The 22,049-nt window shown below is 43.5% G+C and overlaps 1 protein-coding gene across 1 annotated transcript in view; it reads right to left on the bottom strand.

The window, feature by feature from the left end:
• SERPINE3 (serpin family E member 3) overlaps window positions 1–21,803 on the bottom strand; it is a 42,707-nt gene extending 20,904 nt beyond the window's left edge. Inside the window, exons 1-6 of the mRNA XM_040422433.1 lie at window positions 21,548–21,803; window positions 5,983–6,216; window positions 3,956–4,153; window positions 1,086–1,284; window positions 896–996; window positions 727–813 (exon numbers count right to left, since the gene is read on the bottom strand). Of these exons, the coding sequence (XP_040278367.1) occupies window positions 727–813; window positions 896–996; window positions 1,086–1,284; window positions 3,956–4,153; window positions 5,983–6,216; window positions 21,548–21,803 (1,075 nt within the window). The remainder of the gene's footprint in view (window positions 1–726; window positions 814–895; window positions 997–1,085; window positions 1,285–3,955; window positions 4,154–5,982; window positions 6,217–21,547) is intronic.
• Between the last annotated feature and the right edge of the window lie 246 nt (window positions 21,804–22,049).

The following is a 22,049-nucleotide window of genomic DNA, read 5'->3' as shown; positions in this document are numbered from 1 at the left end:
ATTCATGAGCTAAATGTAAGTGGTTGCCGAGAACCAGCATCATCATCATTGATGCTTGGGCCTGGGAAGGAGTCATGGCTGCCTGAGAAGAGTCATGGTTATTCATGAGTTCCTGTTCTCCCTGCCCACCTGCCGATGCATGGCAATTCTCTCCTTGGGTGAAACGTACGGAGAAGATGGTCAATCATCAGCAGGTGGGTGGAGAGAGCAGGAGCGCATGGATAACCATGACTCTTCTCGGGCAGCCGTGACTTTTCCAGGCTGCAATGATTATGAGGCTGGTTCTCAGCAACCACTTATTTTTTAGGTCCTCAATGACAGAATGCTGAAATTTATGCTGCTCAGTGATGGCAGCATAACGTTAATGATGGCTTCCCTTTAAGTGGGCCATGGGAGTTATGCCATTTTCATTGCTTATTGTTTTGAGGTTCTGGCTGGAGCCGAGGACTACTGACTCTCGGGCACTTTATTTTTGGTGGGAGCACATGGTTTTCAGTTTGTATCTAAAGGCAGCGTCTGCATGTGAGTTATTTGCTAGGTTTCCTGTCTCCAGCAAAAACTTGGTCTCAAGTTACTGCTCTTCTATGATGTTGATCTAGCTGAATTTGTGAGCCCCGGGGGAGATGCCCATGCTTTGTGTACACCATGGCAGGATATGTTGAGGCTGTGTACTGGTTAAACTGGAGTAGAACCCCTGGAGCAGAACTAAATGTGACTTTTACCCACCTGTGACTCCCGAACCTCTGGTGCCACCTTCCTCCACTTCAATCTCTGCTTTGTGAATTGCTTGAGAAACATAAAGGTTTCTCTGTTCTGAAAATAAATTGATTCTGTATAACCATATGTATATTAAATTTTAATACATTAGGTGCACAATATACTGTCATACAGTTACCTGAAATCCCTTTGAAATCTGCTTTCCTTGGATCAAATAGATCTGAGACTCCCAAAGCAGGCAAGGCCGTCCTTAAATCGCTGTAACTTTCCAATTTAAATCTGGTAAATACAGACAATTCATAATGATGACTTTTTAAATTTTTAAAAGCAAATGTTTATATTCCCTATATAAAACGTAACCGTTTTACCTGGGCAAAAAGACGTCCATTTTGATTCTTTTCATAGTGTTGTCCCACACTGCAATGCTCTTTGATGTTAGGGTAGATTCAATAGAGGATAAGGGTGTGCTCCTGTCTGTAGGACGTACCACAAACATACTGACTGTATCCCCAAGATAGGGCAGCTCCACCACCGTAAACTTTTCATGGGTTGGGGCTTCAAATTGACCTGAAACAGCATTTCACAAGATCAGTCTACGGTATTAGGGGTGCTGTCCCCACTGGAGCTCACAATCTAAATTCCCTATCAGTAAGTATGCCTTTGAAGTGTGGGAGGAAACCCACACAAACATGGGGAGAACATACAAACTTCATGCAGATGTTGCCCTTGGTCAGATTCAAACCCAGGAGCCAATGCTGCAAGGCACCAGTGCTAACACTGAGCTGCCTTTCTGAGCATTACAGTGCATTAAAAGGGTTATCTGTGATATTTTTTTTTGTATTGATGAGCTATCCTCCAGATAGGTCATCAATATCAGATCGGCCTGACGCCCTGCACCCCTGCCAAGGCGCTAGAACTACACGTCTACATCCATTGAGTAGTGGACGGAGCTAGTAACTGCAGTTCTGTAGTAATGGACTGAAACAGCTGATTGGCTGAAGAGCGGGGTGTTTGATCCTGAGGATAGGCCATAATATCACAGTTCCACCTATGGGACCTGCTCCTATGTGAAGAAAATGGGTCCCCTGCGCGGCGTGCTCGCTATTCACTGCTACAAGACTTGGGAAACTTTCAGAAGGTCCCATAGCAGTGAACAGCTTTTGTAGATTCATTGTGAATTTTTTCTGTTGGGTTTGCACCTAATGGGTCTGAATCACAACTGGCCGGTGCTCTGGGGATCTTCCACAGTATAAGGGATCATTTAGGCGGCCATAAGTGTTTTGTGGAGGACAAATTGCAGATACCGGTTATGTGCTCTCTGTATTTTGCCTATTCTTGTCCAGGGACAATAGGACATGCTCTATATTATTTGCAGGGCCATGGAACTACTGATGCTGTCCGCATCTTTTGCCACCCTATTAAAATGATTGGGGCGGAACGGATGCAGACGCTCACATACGGCTGTCTGAATGAGCCCTAAGGGTGTATTTTTTTGTCCGTGTCCATTCCGTTTTTTTGTGGCCCATATGCAGAACCATTCATTTCAAATCGGCTGCAAAAAAACGGAAATGACTGTGTGCATTCCATGTCCGTTCCGCAACAAAAATGGAACATGTCCGTTTTGCGGACAAGGATTGGACATTTCTGCAGGAGCCAAAAATAAGTGGTGGCATGCCCTCAGACGGAATCCGTATTTTGCGCATCGGCAATTTGTAGACCGCAAAAAACTTACGGCCGTGTGCACGAGCCCTAAGTCTGCAGCGTATCTGCCAGATGGTATAGAATTTGTTGTGGAAATGCTGTGGGTTTGCTGCATCTGCATTGCATAGAGTGAAATCTGTGGCAGAAATCCACAACATAGAGTGACATGCTGAAAATTTAGATCCCTGACTGCACATATCACAGTATGCCACAGTGTGTAGATGAGATTTGTTAAAATGCCATTCAGTTTTCCACCACTGTAAATGCTACAGATTTTCTGCATGCTGTTCTGCTGTGGTAAATCTGCAGCACTTACGCCATGTGTGGCCATACCCTAAGGGTTTTTTCCAGTGGCTCTGGATAATTGCTGCGGTCCCCTTTAGGCCTCATGCACATGAACGTATTTTATTTCCGTGTCCGTTCTGTTTATTTTGTGGACCATATGCGGGACTATTTATTTCAATGGGTTTGCAAAAAAAAAAACGGAAGGTACTCCATGTGCATTCCGTTTCCGTATGTCTGTATCGCAAAAAAATTGAACATATCCTATTATTGTCTGCATTACGGGCAAGGAGAGCACTGTTCTATTAGGGGCCAGCTGTTCCGTTCCGCAAAATACAGAATGCACATGGACGTCATCCCTATTTTTTGCGGATGAGTTTTTTTGCAGACCACAAAATACATATGGTCGTGTGCATGAGGCCTTATTCTGATGGTCAATGGAGGCTTTTGATGCCCAAGTATTGGCCATCGGTGTTTTACTTGTCAAAAGTTCTTCAGGGTGGAATCATACTTGCAGTTTTTGGTGCAGTTTCTGAGGCAGTATTTTGAGTGACAGCCAGAAGTCGAAAAATTTTATGGGTTTTCTGTGGAGATTCATAAAAAAAAGGGCCAAAAAGGGATAACAATGATATAAAAAAGTATTACTTCACCGATCCCCCACTGCTGCCTTTCCAATGTTGCTGCGATCCCAAAGGTGGAAAATCGGTGAGTTCCTGATTTAAGTCTCCCATTTCTCCTAAATTAAAGGGGTTTTCCCATCTCAGACAATGGAAGCATATCGCTAGGACATGACCTCATTGTCTGATAGGTGCGGGTCCCAGAGGTGGGACACACACCTAACACGAGGCCGGCAAAGTGGTGGCCGGCAGTGCCGGGTCCAGCCACCACCAAGCCTTCCTATTGGCCCGCAGAAAATAGCCGAGCAGTGTGCTCGGCAATTTGCGGAATCCCCTAGTATCAACTAGCATGGGCGGGGCTAAACGCTGTTCACTTGAATGGGACTTAGCCCCGCCCACGCTAGTTGATACTAGTCGTGACGTCACTGGGCCGGCGGTAAACAGTGAGAAGGCCGCGGCGCTACTGGAGCGCCGCTGCCTTCTCAAACAGCTGATCGGCGGGGGTCCCGGGTGCAGAACCCCTTTAATAAAAGAACTGCAAAGGATCATATCATCCATCATTTCAGCCATGACATCATTCTGTATATTGATTTTTATTCTGTGACTTTACAGTAACTGGATCATCAGTCATTCCTTACCGTAGTTGATATCTGCAGTTTGATGCATCATGGGAACTTTAACCACTGATCCATCTGGGCTAATAAAAGGCAATGTCTGTGTGTCGGCGAAAGAGAATTTTGTTTTCCATTTGCTTCTAAAATACATTGTGCTCACAAGTGCGATCTGCGTGAAACTGGATTCAAAATGTCCGCCAGGCACCAGCGTCTCTATCCCACCTGTAAATATCAGCACATGCCGCTTTTAATTCCAGTGCTTTTGTGCAGCTTCATATGCACACATACTATGGGGGACATTTATGAAGCATGCTATGCCTTCCTATTTTGCCGTTAAATTGTTGCATGTTTTGGCACACGTAACAATTTGCGCAAAAGTCTTGTGACTTTTGGCTTCCCATGCCACTTTCAGAAGCGAGTGCGAAGTGAATCTGTGTTGCAAAATAGATCAGATCACTTTTAAGGTGCATTTATGATGAATGACATTGTACGCCAGGGAGTTACCGGACAGTTACCAATCACTGAAAAAGGCGATGATAAATTTGCCGCAGCACTAGAAACCAAAAGCAGGCTTAACAGTGACAGCCGAAAAAACGGTGTAATTATTAAAATGCCTCCCTATGTCCTTATGTAGAAAGGATTCCCAGCGAGCTTTCGTATGCTTCAATCAAATGCTCTTTATTTTATCCATATATGAGACCATATAACAATGGACGCGTTTCTGCCCGTCCAGCCTTCATCAGCAGTGATGGTCAGTTCGCAGTGTTCGCCAGCGAAGACATGCAGGCTGCCATCTTTAGTAAGGTAGACTCACCCATCCGGCGATGCACAGGTAAGCCCTTACCTGTGCCGGGAGCCGGTCTGAAATCAAATGCGTTCACCGGGAGCCGGTCTGAAATCAAATGCGTTCACCGGGAGCAGGCAGTTCCAAGAACAGCCGCCGGGGGCCTTCATCAGCTGGCGTTTACTTGCCTTTGAGAATTTGTCCTTATGTAAACATGGAGTTCATAAGGTTAAGTTTACATTCCATGGTGGTCTACAGTCGGGAGGTCTTCTACTACATGGGTCCCTATAGATGGGGGTTCTTGAACCAGTTGCTAAATGGCTATCTAGCACAAGCCTCTTCAGTCACAGTTCCTTTTTTTGTTGTTGCAGCTTTTATATCAATTTGTTATTGTTACATTGTGTTCTGGCATTTTTCAGCCCCTATAGAAGCAAAGAAATAGCAGCAACAGTCTGGGTTCCAGTTACCTGAAGAAAGCTTTGTTTTATAGAAAGAAAAAAAATAGAGCAATAATGCTAGACACATCACCTTGTCTCGTCCCCTTTTCTATCGGTGTCCTTTAAGGCTCTGTCCTTGGATCCCTGCTCTTCTTAAAATACACCTTTGGACCGGGACAGCTCATACAGTCCCATGGCTTTCAGTATCTATGCTTACAACATGCAAATACCTCCCTACTATCCAGATATCACCTCCCTACTATCCAGGGTCCCACAAAGCTTATCTTCTATATCCTCCCTCCTCTCGCTTTCTAAAACTTAACATGCATAAAACAGAATTGACCCTTTTCCCCCATCTCACTGAGCCTCCCAACAAACCTATCACAATCAATGGCCGCATGCTCTCCCCTGTCCCACAAGTCCGCTGCCTTGGGATAACCTATGATCCTGCCCTGTCCTTCAAACCGCACATCCAAGCCCTTTCAACCTCCTTCCACTTCCAACTCAAAAATAGCTGTCGGATCACCCAGAGTCTGTAAAAATGCTTGTATTTTTTTTGCGGTGCGGACGGATCACGGACCCATTCAAGTTGAATGGGTCTCGATTCATCCCGGCCGCTGCACGGACCTTGCCCGTGCATTGGGGACCGCAAATTGCGGTCCCCAATGCACGGAACGGCCGTGTGCATGAGGCCTTAGGTTGTTCTCACACGCAGCAGCGTCTCTGTGCTTATTGTCATGATTTCAGGGAACTTGCAAAAAAAAAAAAACGCATTGCGGACACAAAAATAAATACTAGAAGTGCGTGTGGACAGCACAGTAATGACTCACCTCCTGTATTACTGTTTACCCACTGCTTTATCTGGATGGCCGTCCTGTTGTGCTCAGTGAAGTTGGTCAGCTGGAGGCTGCTGTTTGCCCATTGTACGGCATGCTCTGTAAACTGGGTGGAAAGAGGCGTCCCTGCTTGGACAAACAAGGCACATGCCAAATGGATGGAGGTATCTTGGCTGGAGTTGGTAAGTTCTCGATGCATGCTTTTTATAAAGCTCTCCACTGTTTTATCTGGTAGTACATACAAAACGTACAAATGCAAATCAATATATACATAGTAAAGGGTAACGATGAACGCTTACATTTGCTAATATGTATATTGTTAAATGGGGGCAGATCTCGGAGCAATATAGCTGTAGGTGAGCTGGTCTATTAGGGTACTTTCACACTAGCGTTTTTGTTTTCCGGTATTGAGTTCCGTCACAGGAGCTCAATGCTATGGAGTTTTATCCTAATGCATTCTGAATGGAGAGCATTCCGTTCAGGATGCATCAGTTCAGTCCCTACTACGTTTTTTGGACGGAGAAAATACCGTAGCATGCTGCAGTTTTCTCTCCGGCCAAAAATACTGATCACTTGCCGGAATGACGGATCCGGCATTCATTTACATAGTAACATAGTAACATAGTACATAAGGCCGAAAAAAGACATTTGTCCATCCAGTTCGGCCTGTCATCCTACAAGTTGATCCAGAGGAAGGCAAAAAAAAAAACCCTGTGAGGTAGAAGCCAATTTTCCTCACTTTAGGGGAATAAAAAATTCCTTCCCGACTCCAATCAGGCAATCGGAATAACTCCCTGGATCAACGACCCCTCTCTAGTAGCTATAGCCTGTAATATTATTACGCTCCAGAAATACATCCAGGCCCCTCTTGAATTCCTTTATTGTACTCCCCATCACCACCTCCTCAGGCAGAGAGTTCCATAGTCTCACTGCTCTTACCGTAAAGAATCCTCTTCTATGTTTGTGTACAAACCTTCTTTCCTCCAGACGCAGAGGATGTCCCCTCGTCACAGTCACAGTCCTGGGGATAAATAGATGATGGGAGAGATCTCTGTACTGACCCCTGATATATTTATACATAGTAATTAGATCTCCCCTCAGTCGTCTTTTTTCTAACGTGAATAACCCTAATTTTGATAACCTTTAGGGTACTGTAGTTGCCCCATTCCAGTTATTACTTTAGTTGCCCTCCTCTGGACCCTCTCCAGCTCTGCTATGTCTGCCTTGTTTACAGGAGCCCAGAACTGTACACAGTACTCCATGTGTGGTCTGACCAGTGATTTGTAAAGTAGTAGGAATATGTTCTCATCACGGGCATCTATGCCCCTTTTGATGCAACCCATTATCTTATTGGCCTTGGCAGCAGCTGCCTGACACTGTTTTTTGCAGCTTAGTTTGCTGTTTATTAAAATTCCTAGATCCTTTTCCATGTCAGTGTTACCGAGTGTTTTACCATTTAGTATGTATGGGTGACTTGCATTATTCCTTCCCATGTGCATAACTTTACTTTTATCAGTGTTAAATCTCATCTGCCACTTATCTGCCCAAGCCTCCAATCTATCCAGATCCCTCTGTAGTAGTATACTGTCCTCTTCAGTGTTAATTACTTTACACAGTTTAGTGTCATCTGCGAAAATTGATATTTTACTATGCAAGTCTTCTACAAGATCATTAATAAATATATTGAAGAGAATAGGGCCCAATACTGACCCCTGAGGTACTCCACTAGTGACAGTGACCCAATCTGAGTATGTACCGTTAATAACCACCCTCTGTTTTCTATCATTGAGCCAGTTACTTACCCACTTACAGACGTTTTCTCCGAGTCCGAGCATTCTCATTTTATATACTAACCTTTTATGTGGTATAGTGTCAAATGCTTTGGAGAAGTCCAGATATACGACATCCATTGATTCGCCGCTGTCAAGTCTAGAACTTACCTCCTCATAGAAACTGATTAAATTAGTTTGACATGACCGATCCCTCACGAAGCCATGCTGATATGGCGTTATTTGCTTATTTCCGTTAAGATGCTCTAACATAGCATCTCTCAGAAAACCTTCAAACAGTTTACCCACAACAGATGTTAAACTTACCGGCCTATAGTTTCCAGGCTCTGTTTTTGGACCCTTTTTGAATATTGGCACCACATTTGCCATGCGCCAATCCTGTGGGACATTCCCTGTCAGTACAGAGTCCGCAAATATCAGAAATAAGGGTCTGGCTATGACATTACTTAATTCCCTTAGGATACGGGGGTGTATGCCATCCGGTCCTGGCGATTTGTCTATTTTGATATTTTTAAGTCGCTGTTGTACTTCTTCCTGGGTCAGACAGGACACTTTTAATGGCGAATTTATTTCAGCATTCAGCATTTCATCTGACAGTTTATTTTCCTCAGTCAATACAGTGGAGAAAAAAATATTTAACAGCTTTGCTTTCTCCTCGTCGCTCTCTGCGACTCCCCCCTCATTACTCTTTAAAGGGCCGACACCTTCAGATTTATACTTTTTAACATTTATATAATTGAAGAACATTTTAGGGTTAGTTTTACTCTCTTTGGCAATTAATCTCTCGGTCTCTAGTTTGGCCGCTTTTATTCGTTTTTTACATGTTCTGTTTTTTTCCTTATAGTTTTTCAGTGCTTCCGTGCTACCCTCCTGTTTTAGTGTTTTATATGCTTTCTTTTTGTCATTTATTGCTTTCTTTACAGTTCTGTTTATCCACATTGGTTTCTTTTTGTTCCTTAACCTTTTATTCCCATACGGTATGTACCTCTCACAATGAGATTTTAGGATGTTTTTAAAGATATCCCATTTTCTGGCTGTATTTTTATTTTTGAGGACTTTGTCCCAGTTAGTTAGGCCTATGGCCTCTCTTAGTTGGCTAAATTTAGCTTTTTTGAAGTTTGGTATTTTTGTTCCTCCCTGTAGAAACGCTCTTTTGAATGATAATTGGAAGGTTATTACTTTATGGTCACTATTTCCCAGGTGTCCCCCAACCTGCACGTCTGTTGTTCTGTCAGGTCTATTGGTTAATATTAAGTCCAGTATGGCTGTCCCTCTAGTCGGGTCCTGAACCAGTTGGGAGAGATAATTGTCTTTGGTTATTGCCAAGAATCTGTTTCCTTTATGAGATATACAAGTTTCAGTTTCCCAGTCTATATCTGGGTAGTTGAAGTCCCCCATAATAACCACCTCATTATGATTTGCCGCCTTGTCTATCTCGTTTAGTAGTAGATTTTCTGTGGACTCTGGTATATTAGGTGGTTTATAGTAGACTCCTTTGAATACATTGAAGTGTATTAGTGCCAGATCCGACATAAAGTGTTCTGGCAAAACGAATCTGGCTTTTTGGTCAGCACATGCGCAGACCTTTAAAAATGCAAAAAAAATGTATACCGGATCAGTTTTTCCGGATGACACCGGAGAGACGCATCCGGTATTTCAATGCATTTGTCAGCCGTATCCGACAGGCAGTTCCGGCGATGGAACTGCCTGCCGCAATCCTCTGCCGCAATCCTCTGCCGCAGGTGTGAAAGTACCCTTAACATGGTACTTGTTAGGGAATACGTCAGGATTAGAGATGAGCGAATTTCATGGTATGAAATTCGTTCACGCTTTGTTTGGTGGTAAAAGCAGAATTGCGTTATGGATTCCGTTATGCAATTCTTTGACGGAATGCATAACGGAATGCTTTTAGAGGCATTCCGTTATTCATTCCGTCATAATAGAAGTCTATGACCTGCATAACGGATTCGTCCAGTTTCCGTTATGCAGGAGAGGACTCCCCTGCATAACTGAAACGGGACGGATCCGTTTTGCAACCCAGAGACTTCTATTATGACGGAATGAATAACGGAATGCCTCTAAAAGCATTCCGTCATAGAATTGCGTTATGGTCCGTTTTGAAAAGCTCCCTCCTCTGGGCGTGACGTGTTGGGCCGGGTGGAGGTGAGCTGCGCGATCATGTGATCGGGCTCAAGTCAGGTGACATGAGTGATGGAGATAGTCTAGGATGAGGCAACTATGGGGCAACTATGGATGATGCCCTTTAGACATGCGCAGAGCGAACTGGGAAACGCGAACATGATATACAGGGAATCCATGTGTTTGATGATGAAGCTCCAGCGGTCGCCATTGACCATGAGGTAACATAGGTTTTCACTAATTAATATCAACAGGAGGCGGTGATTATTGGTGATCACAGGAGAATGTTTTTATTGGACTGTTTTTGATTAGTGGTTGTTATGAAATTTTTCTATTGATCCCCTATACTTAGGGAGAAGGGATATGCACTATATAATATGATAATTTTCACTTAAATATGCTTGAAAAAGGCTACTATGTAGCCGAAACGTTGCATTTTCTTGCTCTTCTTTTGTATATTTTTATGTAAGTACGCTGAATAAATATTCATCTGGAGATGTTGCCGTCATTTGTATTTGATTGCTAATCTGTGGACTGCTGAGGATCTGCGGTCGTGGACAGGCTATTGCATTCCGGGAAAAGTCTATAAGGCCCACAAGTGCTGCTCCTAACTACTATTGTTACACTATTCTGAGGATAGGTCATCAATATAAATACCCAGGTAAGGCCTTTAATGCAGTGTGGACATGGAGGCAGATGCAGTACCTGCGACTCTGTAGTGAGAAGTCATAAGCACACAATGTGTCATTACATGGAGCTACGGTGGATATAAAAAGTCTACACACCCCTGTTAAAATGTCCACCTTTAATGTGACCTATAAACTGTACCCCTCAATTGAGAAACAAACTGAAATCTTTTAGGTGGAGGGAAGAAAACATAAAATAATGTAGCTGTGTTCAGAATTAAGCAATCACATTCAAAATCATGTTAAATAGGAGTCAGCATACACCTGCCATCATTTAAAGTGCCTCTGATTAACCCCAAAAAAAGTTCAGCTGCTCTAGTTGGTCTTTCCTGAAATGTTCTTATCGCATCCCACAGAAAAAGCCATGGTCCACAGAGAGCTTCCAAAGCATCAGAGGGATCTCATTGTTAAAAGGTATCAGTCAGGAGAAGGGTACAAAAGAATTTCCAAGGCATTAGATATACAATGGAACACAGTGAAGACAGTCATCATCAAGTGGAGAAAATATGGCACAACAGTGACATTACCAAGAGCTGGACGTCCCTCCAAAATTGATGAAAAGACGAGAAGAAAACTGGTCTGGGAGGCTACCAAGAGGCCTACAGCAACATTAAAGGAGCTGCAGGAATATCTGGCAAGTACTGGCTGTGTAGTACATGTGACAACAATCTCCCGTATTCTTCATATGTCTGGGCTATGGGGTAGAGTGGCAAGACGAAAGCCTTTTTTTACGAAGAAAAACATCCAAGCCAGGCTACATTTTGCTAAAAAACACATCTGAAGTCTCCCAAAAGCATGTGGGAAAAGGTGTTATGGTCTGATGAAACCAAGGTTGAACTTTTTGGCCATAATTCCAAAAGATATGTTTGGCGCAAAAACAACACTGCACATCACCAAAAGAACACCATCCCCACAGTGAAGCATGGTGGTGGCAGCATCATGCCAAGGGGCTGTTTTTCTTCAGCTGGAACTGGGGCCTTAGTTAAGCTAGAGGGAATTATGAACAGTTCCAAATACCAGTCAATATTGGCACAAAACCTTCAGGCTTCTGCTAGAAAGCTGAACATGAAGAGGAACTTCATCTTTCAGCATGACAACGACCCAAAGCATACATCCAAATCAACAAAGGAATGGCTTCACCAGAAGAAGATTAAAGTTTTGGAATGGCCCAGCCGGAGCCCAGACCTGAATCCGATTGAAAATCTGTGGGGTGATCTGAAGAGGGCTGTGCACAGGAGACGCCCTCGCAATCTGACAGATTTGGAGTGTTTTTGCTTAGAAGAGTGGGCAAATCTTGCCAAGTCAAAATGTGCCATGCTGATAGACTCATACCCAGAAAGAGTGCTGTAATAAAATCAAAAGGTGCTTCAACAAAGTATTAGTTTAAGGGTGTGCACACTTATGCAACCATATTTTATTTTTATATTTTTTCTTCCCTCTACCTAAAAGATTTGTTTTTCAATTGAGTTGTACAGTTTATAGGTCACATTAACCACCTCAGCCCCCAGTGCTTAAACACCCTGAAAGACCAGGCCACTTTTTACACTTCTGACCTACACTACTTTCACCATTTATTGCTCGGTCATGCAACTTACCACCCAAATGAATTTTACCTCCTTTTCTTCTCACTAATAGAGCTTTCATTTGGTGGTATTTCATTGCTGCTGACATTTTTACTTTTTTTGTTATTAATCGAAATTTAACGATTTTTTTGCAAAAAAAATGACATTTTTCACTTTCAGTTGTAAAATTTTGCAAAAAAAATGACATCCATATATAAATTTTGCTCTAAATTTATTGTCCTACATGTCTTTGATAAAAAAAAAATGTTTGGGTAAAAAAAAAATGGTTTGGGTAAAAGTTATAGCGTTTACAAACTATGGTACAAAAATGTGAATTTCCGCTTTTTGAAGCAGCTCTGACTTTCTGAGCACCTGTCATGTTTCCTGAGGTTCTACAATGCCCAGACAGTACAAACACCCCACAAATGACCCCATTTCGGAAAGTACACACCCTAAGGTATTCGCTGATGGGCATAGTGAGTTCATAGAACTTTTTATTTTTTGTCACAAGTTAGCGGAAAATGATGATTTTTTTTTTTTTTTCTTACAAAGTCTCATATTCCACTAACTTGTGACAAAAAATAAAAACTTCCATGAACTCACTATGCCCATCACGAAATACCTTGGGGTCTCTTCTTTCCAAAATGGGGTCACTTGTGGGGTAGTTATACTGCCCTGGCATTCTAGGGGCCCAAATGTGTGGTAAGGAGTTTGAAATCAAATTCTGTAAAAACTGACCAGTGAAATCCGAAAGGTGCTCTTTGGAATGTGGGCCCATTTGCCCACCTAGGCTGCAAAAAAGTGTCACACATCTGGTATCTCCGTATTCAGTAGAAGTTGGGGAATGTGTTTTGGGGTGTCATTTTACATATACCCATGCTGGGTGAGATAAATATCTTGGTCAAATGCCAACTTTGTATAAAAAAAATGGGAAAAGTTGTCTTTTGCCAAGATATTTCTCTCACCCAGCATGGGTATATGTAAAAAGACACCCCAAAACACATTCCCCAACTTCTCCTGAATACGGAGATACCAGATGTGTGACACTTTTTTGCAGCCTAGGTGGGCAAAGGGGCCCATATTCCAAAGAGCACCTTTCGGATTTCACTCGTCATTTTTTACAGAATTTGATTTCAAACTCCTTACCACACATTTGGGCCCCTAGAATGCCAGGGCAGTATAACTACCCCACAAGTGACCCCATTTTGGAAAGAAGAGACCCCAAGGTATTCGCTGATGGGCATAGTGAGTTCATGGAAGTTTTTATTTTTTGTCACAAGTTAGTGGAATATGAGACTTTGTATGAAAAAAAAAAATATATAAAAAAAATCATCATTTTCCACTAACTTGTGACAAAAAATAAAAAATTCTAGGAACTCGCCATGCCCCTCACGGAATACCTTGGGGTGTCTTCTTTCCAAAATGGGGTCACTTGTGGGGTAGTTATACTGCCCTGGCATTTTCCAGGGGCCCTAATGTGTGGTAAGTAGGTAAATGACCAGTGAAATCCAAAAGGTGCTCTTTGGAATATGGGCCCCTTTGCCCACCTAGGCTGCAAAAAAGTGCCACACATGTGGTATCTCCGTACTCAGGAGAAGTTGGGGAATGTGTTTTGGGGTGTCTTTTTACATATACCCATGCTGGGTGAGAGAAATATCTTGGCAAAAGACAACTTTTCCCATTTTTTTATACAAAGTTGGCATTTGACCAAGATATTTATCTCACCCAGCATGGGTATATGTAAAATGACACCCCAAAACACATTCCCCACCTTCTCCTGAGTACGGAGATACCAGATGTGTGACACTTTTTTGCAGCCTAGGTGGGCAAAGGGGCCCATATTCCAAAGAGCACCTTTCGGATTTCACTCGTCATTTTTTACAGAATTTGATTTCAAACTCCTTACCACACATTTGGGCCCCTAAAATACCAGGGCATTATACCTACCCCACAAGTGACCCCATTTTGGAAAGAATAGACCCCAAGGTATTCGCTGATGGGCATAGTGAGTTCATGGAAGTTTTTATTTTTTGTCACAAGTTAGTGGAATATGAGACTTTGTATGAAAAAAAAAAAAATCATCATTTTCCACTAACTTGTGACAAAAAATAAAAAATTCTAGGAACTCGCCATGCCCCTCACGGAATACCTTGGGGTGTCTTCTTTCCAAAATGGGGTCACTTGTGGGGTAGTTATACTGCCCTGGCATTTTCCGGTGGCCCTAATGTGTGGTAAGTAGGTAAATGACCAGTGAAATCCGAAAGGTGCTCTTTGGAATATGGGCCCCTTTGCCCACCTAGGCTGCAAAAAAGTGTCACACATCTGGTATCTCCGTACTCGGGAGAAGTTGGGGAATGTGTTTTGGGGTGTCTTTTGACATATACCCATGCTGGGTGAGAGAAATATCTTGGCAAAAGACAACTTTTCCCATTTTTTTATACAAAGTTGGCATTTGACCAAGATATTTATCTCACCCAGCATGGGTATATGTAAAATGACACCCCAAAACACATTCCCCAACTTCTCCTGAGTACGGCGATACCAGATGTGTGACACTTTTTTGCAGCCTAGATGCGCAAAGGGGCCCAAATTCCTTTTAGGAGGGCATTTTTAGACATTTGGATACCAGACTTCTTCTCACGCTTTGGGGCCCCTAGAATGCCAGGGCAGTATAAATACCCCACATGTGACCCCATTTTGGAAAGAAGACACCCCAAGGTATTCAATGAGGGGCATGGCGAGTTCATAGAAATTTTTTTTTTTTGGCACAAGTTAGCGGAAATTGATATTTTTTATTTTTTTCTCACAAAGTCTCCCGTTCCGCTAACTTGGGACAAAAATTTCAATCTTTCATGGACTCAATATGCCCCTCACGGAATACCTGGGGGTGTCTTCTTTCCGAAATGGGGTCACATGTGGGGTATTTATACTGCCCTGGCATTCTAGGGGCCCTAAAGCGTGAGAAGAAGTCTGGAATATAAATGTCTAAAAAATTTTACGCATTTGGATTCCGTGAGGGGTATGGGGAGTTCATGTGAGATTTTATTTTTTGTCACAAGTTAGTGGAATATGAGACTTTGTAAGAAAAAAAAATAATAATTCCGCTAACTTGGGCCAAAAAAATGTCTGAATGGAGCCTTACAGGGGGGTGATCAATGACAGGGGGGTGATCAATGACAGGGGGGTTGATCAATGACAGGGGGGTGATCAATGACAGGGGGGTGATCAATGACAGGGGGGGTGATCAATGACAGGGGGGGGTGATCAATGACAGGGGGGGTGATCAATGACAGGGGGGTGATCAGGGAGTCTATATGGGGTGATAACCACAGTCATTGATCACGCCCGTGTAAGGCTTCATTCAGACGTCCGGATGCGTTTTGCGGATCCGATCCATCTATCAGTGGATCCGTAAAAATCATGCGGACGTCTGAATGGAGCTTTACAGGGGGGTAATCAATGACAGGGGGGTGATCAGGGAGTCTATATGGGGTGATAACCACAGTCATTGATCATGCCCCTGTAAGGCTTCATTCAGACGTCCGGATGCGTTTTGCGGATCCGATCCATCTATCAGTGGATCCGTAAAAATCATGCGGACGTCTGAATGGAGCTTTACAGGGGGGTGATCAATGACAGGGGGGTAATCAATGACAGGGGGGTGATCAGGGAGTCTATATGGGGTGATCACCACAGTCATTGATCACGCCCCTGTAAGGCTTCATTCAGACGTCCGGATGCGTTTTGCGGATCCGATCCATCTATCAGTGGATCCGTAAAAATCATGCGGACGTCTGAATGGAGCTTTACAGGGGGGTAATCAATGACAGGGGGGTGATCAGGGAGTCTATATGGGGTGATAACCACAGTCATTGATCATGCCCCTGTAAGGCTTCATTCAGACGTCCGGATGCGTTTTGCGGATCCGATCCATCTATCAGTGGATCCGTAAAAATCATGCGGACATCTGAATGGAGCTTTACAGGGGGGTGATCAGGGAGTCTATATGGGGTGATCACCACAGTCATTGATCATGCCCCTGTAAGGCTTCATTCAGACGTCCGGATGCGTTTTGCGGATCCGATCCATCTATCAGTGGATCCGTAAAAATCATGCGGACGTCTGAATGGAGCTTTACAGGGGGGTAATCAATGACAGGGGGGTGATCAATGACAGGGGGGTGATCAGGGAGTCTATATGGGGTGATCACCACAGTCATTGATCATGCCCCTGTAAGGCTTCATTCAGACGTCCGGATGCGTTTTGCGGATCCGATCCATCTATCAGTGGATCCGTAAAAATCATGCGGACATCTGAATGGAGCTTTACAGGGGGTTGATCAATGACAGGGGGGTAATCAATGACAGGGGGGTGATCAGGGAGTCTATATGGGGTGATCAGGGGTGATTAGGGGTGATCAGGGGCTAATAAGGGGTTAATAAGTGACGGGGGGGGGGGTGTAGTGTAGTGTAGTGGTGCTTGGTGGGACTTTACTGAGCTACCTGTGTCCTCTGGTGGTCGATCCAAACAAATGGGACCACCAGAGGACCAGGTAGCAGGTATATTAGACGCTGTTATCAAAACAGCGTCTAATATACCTGTTAGGGGTTAAAAAAAACACATCTCCAGCCTGCCAGCGAACGATCGCCGCTGGCAGGCTGGAGATCAACTCTCTTACCTTCCGTTCCTGTGAGCGCGCGCGCCTGTGTGCGCGCGTTCACAGGAAATCTCGCGTCTCGCGAGAGGACGCGCCGGCGCGTCCAGGAGGAATGAATCAACCACCTCCAGGACGCGTCTGTGCGTACAGCGGTCCGGAGGTGGTTAAAGGTGGAAAAAGTTCTGAAATGATTTATCTTTGTCTCATTTCTTTACATCACAGAAACCTGAGATTTTAACAGGGGTGTGTAAACTTTCTCCCCTGGGGAAAAATATGGCGTGTGGCAAAATATAGCCTGATTTTTGTATGATTAAGGGCTCAATCACAGGACCGTGGTTTGGTTCCGCATCCGAGCTGCATTTTTTGCGGCTCGGGTGCGGACCCATTCACATCCATGGGGCCGCAAAAGATGTGGACAGCACTCCGTGTGCTGTCTGCATCCGTTGCTCCTTTCCGTGGCCCTGCAAAAATTTAATTTTGCGGACAAGAGTAGGCATTTCAATAAAGGGCCGTCCGTTCCGCAAATTATGGCACGTTCATGTGAACAAGCCCTAATTCTAATAGAAAGAAAAAACTGTTTGGCTTCTAAATAAGAGGCGTACAATGTAGGGTGCAACTGACGTATGTTTGTGAGGTTATTTTAGACTACTTTCACACTGCCGGCAGTAGTTCCACCATTGCCAGACGGTAATGGAACGCCCACCGGCCCGATTTACTATAATGGGGTCTGGTGGAAATCCGGCCGATACTCGGTGATACGTTTTTTTTTTTTTTTTTTGCGGATCCATTGTAACAATGCCTAAAACGGACAAGAATAGGACATGTTCTATTTTTTTTTTTTTTGCGGGGTTATGGAACGGACATACTAATGCGGACAACACACGGTGTGCTGTCCACATTTTTTGCGAACCGGTTGAAATGAATGGGTCTGCATCCTATCCGCAAAAAAAAAACTGAACGGACATGGAAATAAACAACGTTCCTGTGCAAGTAGCCTTACAAAGATAATCAAGATTACAATGCTGCAATCTAGAAGTGGCTCCAATCATGTAAAAAACGTTTGTATCACTTTTCGTGTGATCTTGCAGTAACATATACAATCAATACCTAGACCAGACCCGGCATCTTGTACTGCGGCTGCCGATTTGGTTGCTTCCCTTGCTTAGGCAGGTGCTGTATGGAGACTCATGGTTTGGAGACTTATTGGCCATGCTCCATGCGAAACAAATATACAGAGGTATCTCGCAAGATTGTTTCTTCCCTGGTAAAGCCTTGCAGACGTGCGCTGTGCATTGGATAAGACCTGGTCTCCATGCAGCATGGGGTGCGCACCTAATCCTGAAGTCTTGATTTATTTAAATGAAAATCCTTTAAGTATTTAATTAAAATCAAATACAAGCATTTGAAACTAATTTCCTTCCCTCACGCTGAATGACCCTTTGGAAATGAAGTTGTTATTGTAAATTATTAAAGGATTAAGACGGAAGGAAAGCTGATACACCGCTTGGGCAGTAAGTAACGCTGCAGGCGGAGAACGCTCAATGTGGCTTTTATCTTGTGCATGCTATACTGATTTCATATCCGCTGCAAAGATTCGTAGAAAAGCGCAGACTGTAGATGTATGAGGCGTACTGCTGTACTGTGTATGACACCTCCATTATAGTTTGTCTACACAATTTGTTTAGAAGTGTCCTTTTTTTAATATATATAATAATAATATAGAGCTCTAACATATTCTACAGTGCTGTACAGAGGTTGTCACCATTCACATCAGTCGCTGTCCTCAGCGGGCCTCACAATCTATTTTCTGTACCTCAGGCACACAGAAAGATGCTGGAAGTTAGGCCTCATGCACACGGCCGTTGTTATGGTCCTGCATCCGAGCCGCCGTTTTGGCGGCTCGGATGCGGACCCATTCACTTCACACATTGCTGTCCGCATCCGTTGCTCCGTTCCGTGGCCCCGCCAAAAAAATATAACCTGTCCTATTCTTGTCCGCGCTTTGCGGACAAGAATAGGCAGTTATATGTAAAGGCTGTCTGTGCCGTTCCGCAAATTGCATCCGTGTTTTGCGGACTGCAAAACACACCACGGTTGTGTGCATGCGGCCTAGGGCTGCTTTCACACTAGCGTTTTTGCTAGATCCGGCAGGGTTCAGCAAAAACGCTTCCGTTACTGATAATACAACCATCTGCATCCGTTATGAACAGATCTGGTTGTATTATCTTTAACATAGCCAAGATGGATCCGTCATGAACTTCATTGAAAGTCAATAGGGGACAGATCTGTTTTCTCTTGCTCCACATCCCAGGACGGAAAGCAAACTACAACATGTTGCGGTTTGCTCTCCAGTCTGGGAACAGAATGCATTTTGAAGCACTCCGTTCTGTTCAGTTCAGTTTTGTCCCCATTGACAATGCATTGGAACAAAACTGAAGCGTTTTTTTTCCGGTATTGAGCCCCTATGACAGAACTTAATACCGGAAAACTAAAACGCTAGTGTGAAAGTAGCCAAGCTGCATGCAGATGTTTTCAGTGGTCAGATTTGAACCCAGAACCTCACTGCAAACACCTTGCAACTATGCTTCCCACACAAACATTACACCACCCTTTCCATTCCATCTTCCATATAAAAAATTGAACAGATCCTTCCCATTAGAAATGTATTCCATGTTGCCTCTAGGATTCTAGAATAATCAATATCACTTCATGTCAGTTTAAGGCTAAATGCACACGATCAGGATTGCGTGCGGAAAATCTGCACTGTAGGTCATGCACATTGTATTCTATGAGAATTTGAAATTCTCATGTACACGACATGGATTTTTTTCCGTGCAGATTTTGACCTGCGGTGCGGATTTTAAAATCTGCAGCATTTCAATATATTTTATTTTTCCTGACCGGATTTTCTCTATTCACTTCAATGAGTAAAATCTGCATGTAAGGCCTCGTTCACATTTCTGTTTTTCACTGACATGCGCTGTCGGGATTTTCTGTGTCTGTTCACATGTCCGTGGGTCACTAAAAAAAATCACGGGGACATGCACTACTTTGATCTGTGATGTGGACCAAGCTTGTCCTTAGAAGTCTATGGGTCCATGAAAATCACTGACACACGTCCGTGTTGTGTCCGTGTTGTGTCGGTTTTTCACTGAAGACTAATAGAAGATTCTTTGGAAATTAATTTTAAGCTGAGCAAAGTCAGTGAATTATGAATGACACACGGACCAACCACAGATCCTTCACGGACATCTTCACATATGAAACACATATGCTTTTTTTCACAGACGTGACACTGACACGGAAATGTGAATGAAACCTAAATCTGCACTAATTTGCTTTGGGTTTCACCCTAAGGGCTCATGCACACGAATGGGCTGCAAACAGTGGGTTCGCAATGTACGGGCATCGGCCGTTTGTGCACCGCATCAAGGATGCGGACCCATTCACTTGAATGGGTCCGCAATCCGGAGGTACGGTGGGGAACGGAGGCATGGAACCCCATGGAAGCACTACGGAGCGCTTCCATAGGGTTTCTCTCCGTGCCTCCGCACCACAAAAAAATAGAACTTGTTCTATTTTTTTGCGGTGCGGATGGATCACGGACCCATTCAGGTCTAATGGGTCTGCATTCCTCTGCGACAGCCACACAGACGGTGGTGCTTGTGAATTAGGGACCGCAATTAATAAGTTGGGGTCTGTTCACTGCTGGAAAAAAAATGATACGGATTCTGCTTGAGGATTCCACTTGTTTTCTTTAGCAAGTGGTTTGTATTGCACATTTTTTGGTGGAGTTTTTGATCCGGCCATTTTATTGGGAAGTTTGGATGTGGATTTGACGCTGAATCTGCACCAAGAATGAACGTCACTTCTTTTTCCACGCCTTGGTTTTTAAAACTTCAAGCAGAAAAATGACGCACCGTTGTAATCAATGGGAAAGATTTACAAGCGTGTTGGGCACAGAATCTGCGCGAAAATCTGCTCTGAAAAAACTCCATCACCTGAATATACCCTAAAGATACTATTACACCAGCAGATGTCATACAGATCATGATAAACGAAGATGTATCAACTCGTTAACGACGATAAGTTTGCTTGTTAAACACGTTAGAATGATTCATGTTCATGATGCTCATAAGAAACAGATTCAGCCCTGCCACATAAGCCAAGAACAAAAATAGTGCAAATAAAGATCCGTGAATTGTAGCTACGGTATATACAATACGGTCAATATAGCCACAGGTAGGGTTGGTATGGTTATTGCCCAGACCAAGGAATCAGATTACAGCTGCTATGGCACTATACAGGTGAAACTCAAAAAATTAGAATATCGTGCTAAAGTCCATTTATTTCAGAAATGCAAACTAAAAGGAATTGCATTAATGCAGCTTAAAATTAGAATTTTGTGAAAAGGTTCAATATTCTAGGCTCAAAGTGTCACACTCTAGTCAGCTAATCAATCAATACCCCCTGAGCAAAGGGGACCTGAGATAGTGAGTTTGGGGTTTCATAAGCTATAAGCCATAATCATCCAAATTATAACCAATAAAGGCTTGAAATATCTCGCTTTGCATGTAATCTCATATATTAGCTTCACCTTTTACGTTGCATTACTGAAATAAATGAACTTTGCACGATATTCAAATTTTTTGAGTTTCACCTGTATATGTATATCATTAGACTTTACATACAATAAATAAATGACGTATATAATATAATAATTACCGTAAACATTGTATCCCAGGGCCTTTTCTATCTGAGTGAAGGTGCTGCCCTGAGCTCCGAACTGCAGTAGCCCCAGAGAGCTGGCCACACTGCTTGGAGAGATGACTATGTTTGTCCTGTTCTCTGTGGTCACGGTTGTCTGGTACAACTTCACTGCAAACTCCGTGTTCAGCTCCCTGAGTCGGTCATAAAGGTGGCAGCGTACCTGGCAGAGGCAACATGAATACAGGAGGAACCAGAACAAAACTGCAGGCATCGGGTATGTATGTACAGGTGGGATCCAGACCTGGAGAAGACAGAAGATCAGTCTGTACAGTATAAGGACATCATCATACCATTATGACCACTGACAAGAGAAATGAATAATACTGATTATTTCATGACAGTGGTACCTGTAAAGGGGTGGCATATAATAGGCAGTCCATTCTTGAAGGTGACTTCTTGGAAGCAGGAAAAATGGGTAAGCCTAAGGATCTGTGCATCATTGAAAAGGACCATACTG

The sequence above is a fragment of the Bufo bufo genome, chromosome 3 (assembly GCF_905171765.1).
Source record: "Bufo bufo chromosome 3, aBufBuf1.1, whole genome shotgun sequence".
Classification (NCBI taxonomy): Eukaryota; Metazoa; Chordata; class Amphibia; order Anura; family Bufonidae; genus Bufo; species Bufo bufo.
This window is presented reverse-complemented; position numbering and strand designations above follow the sequence as displayed.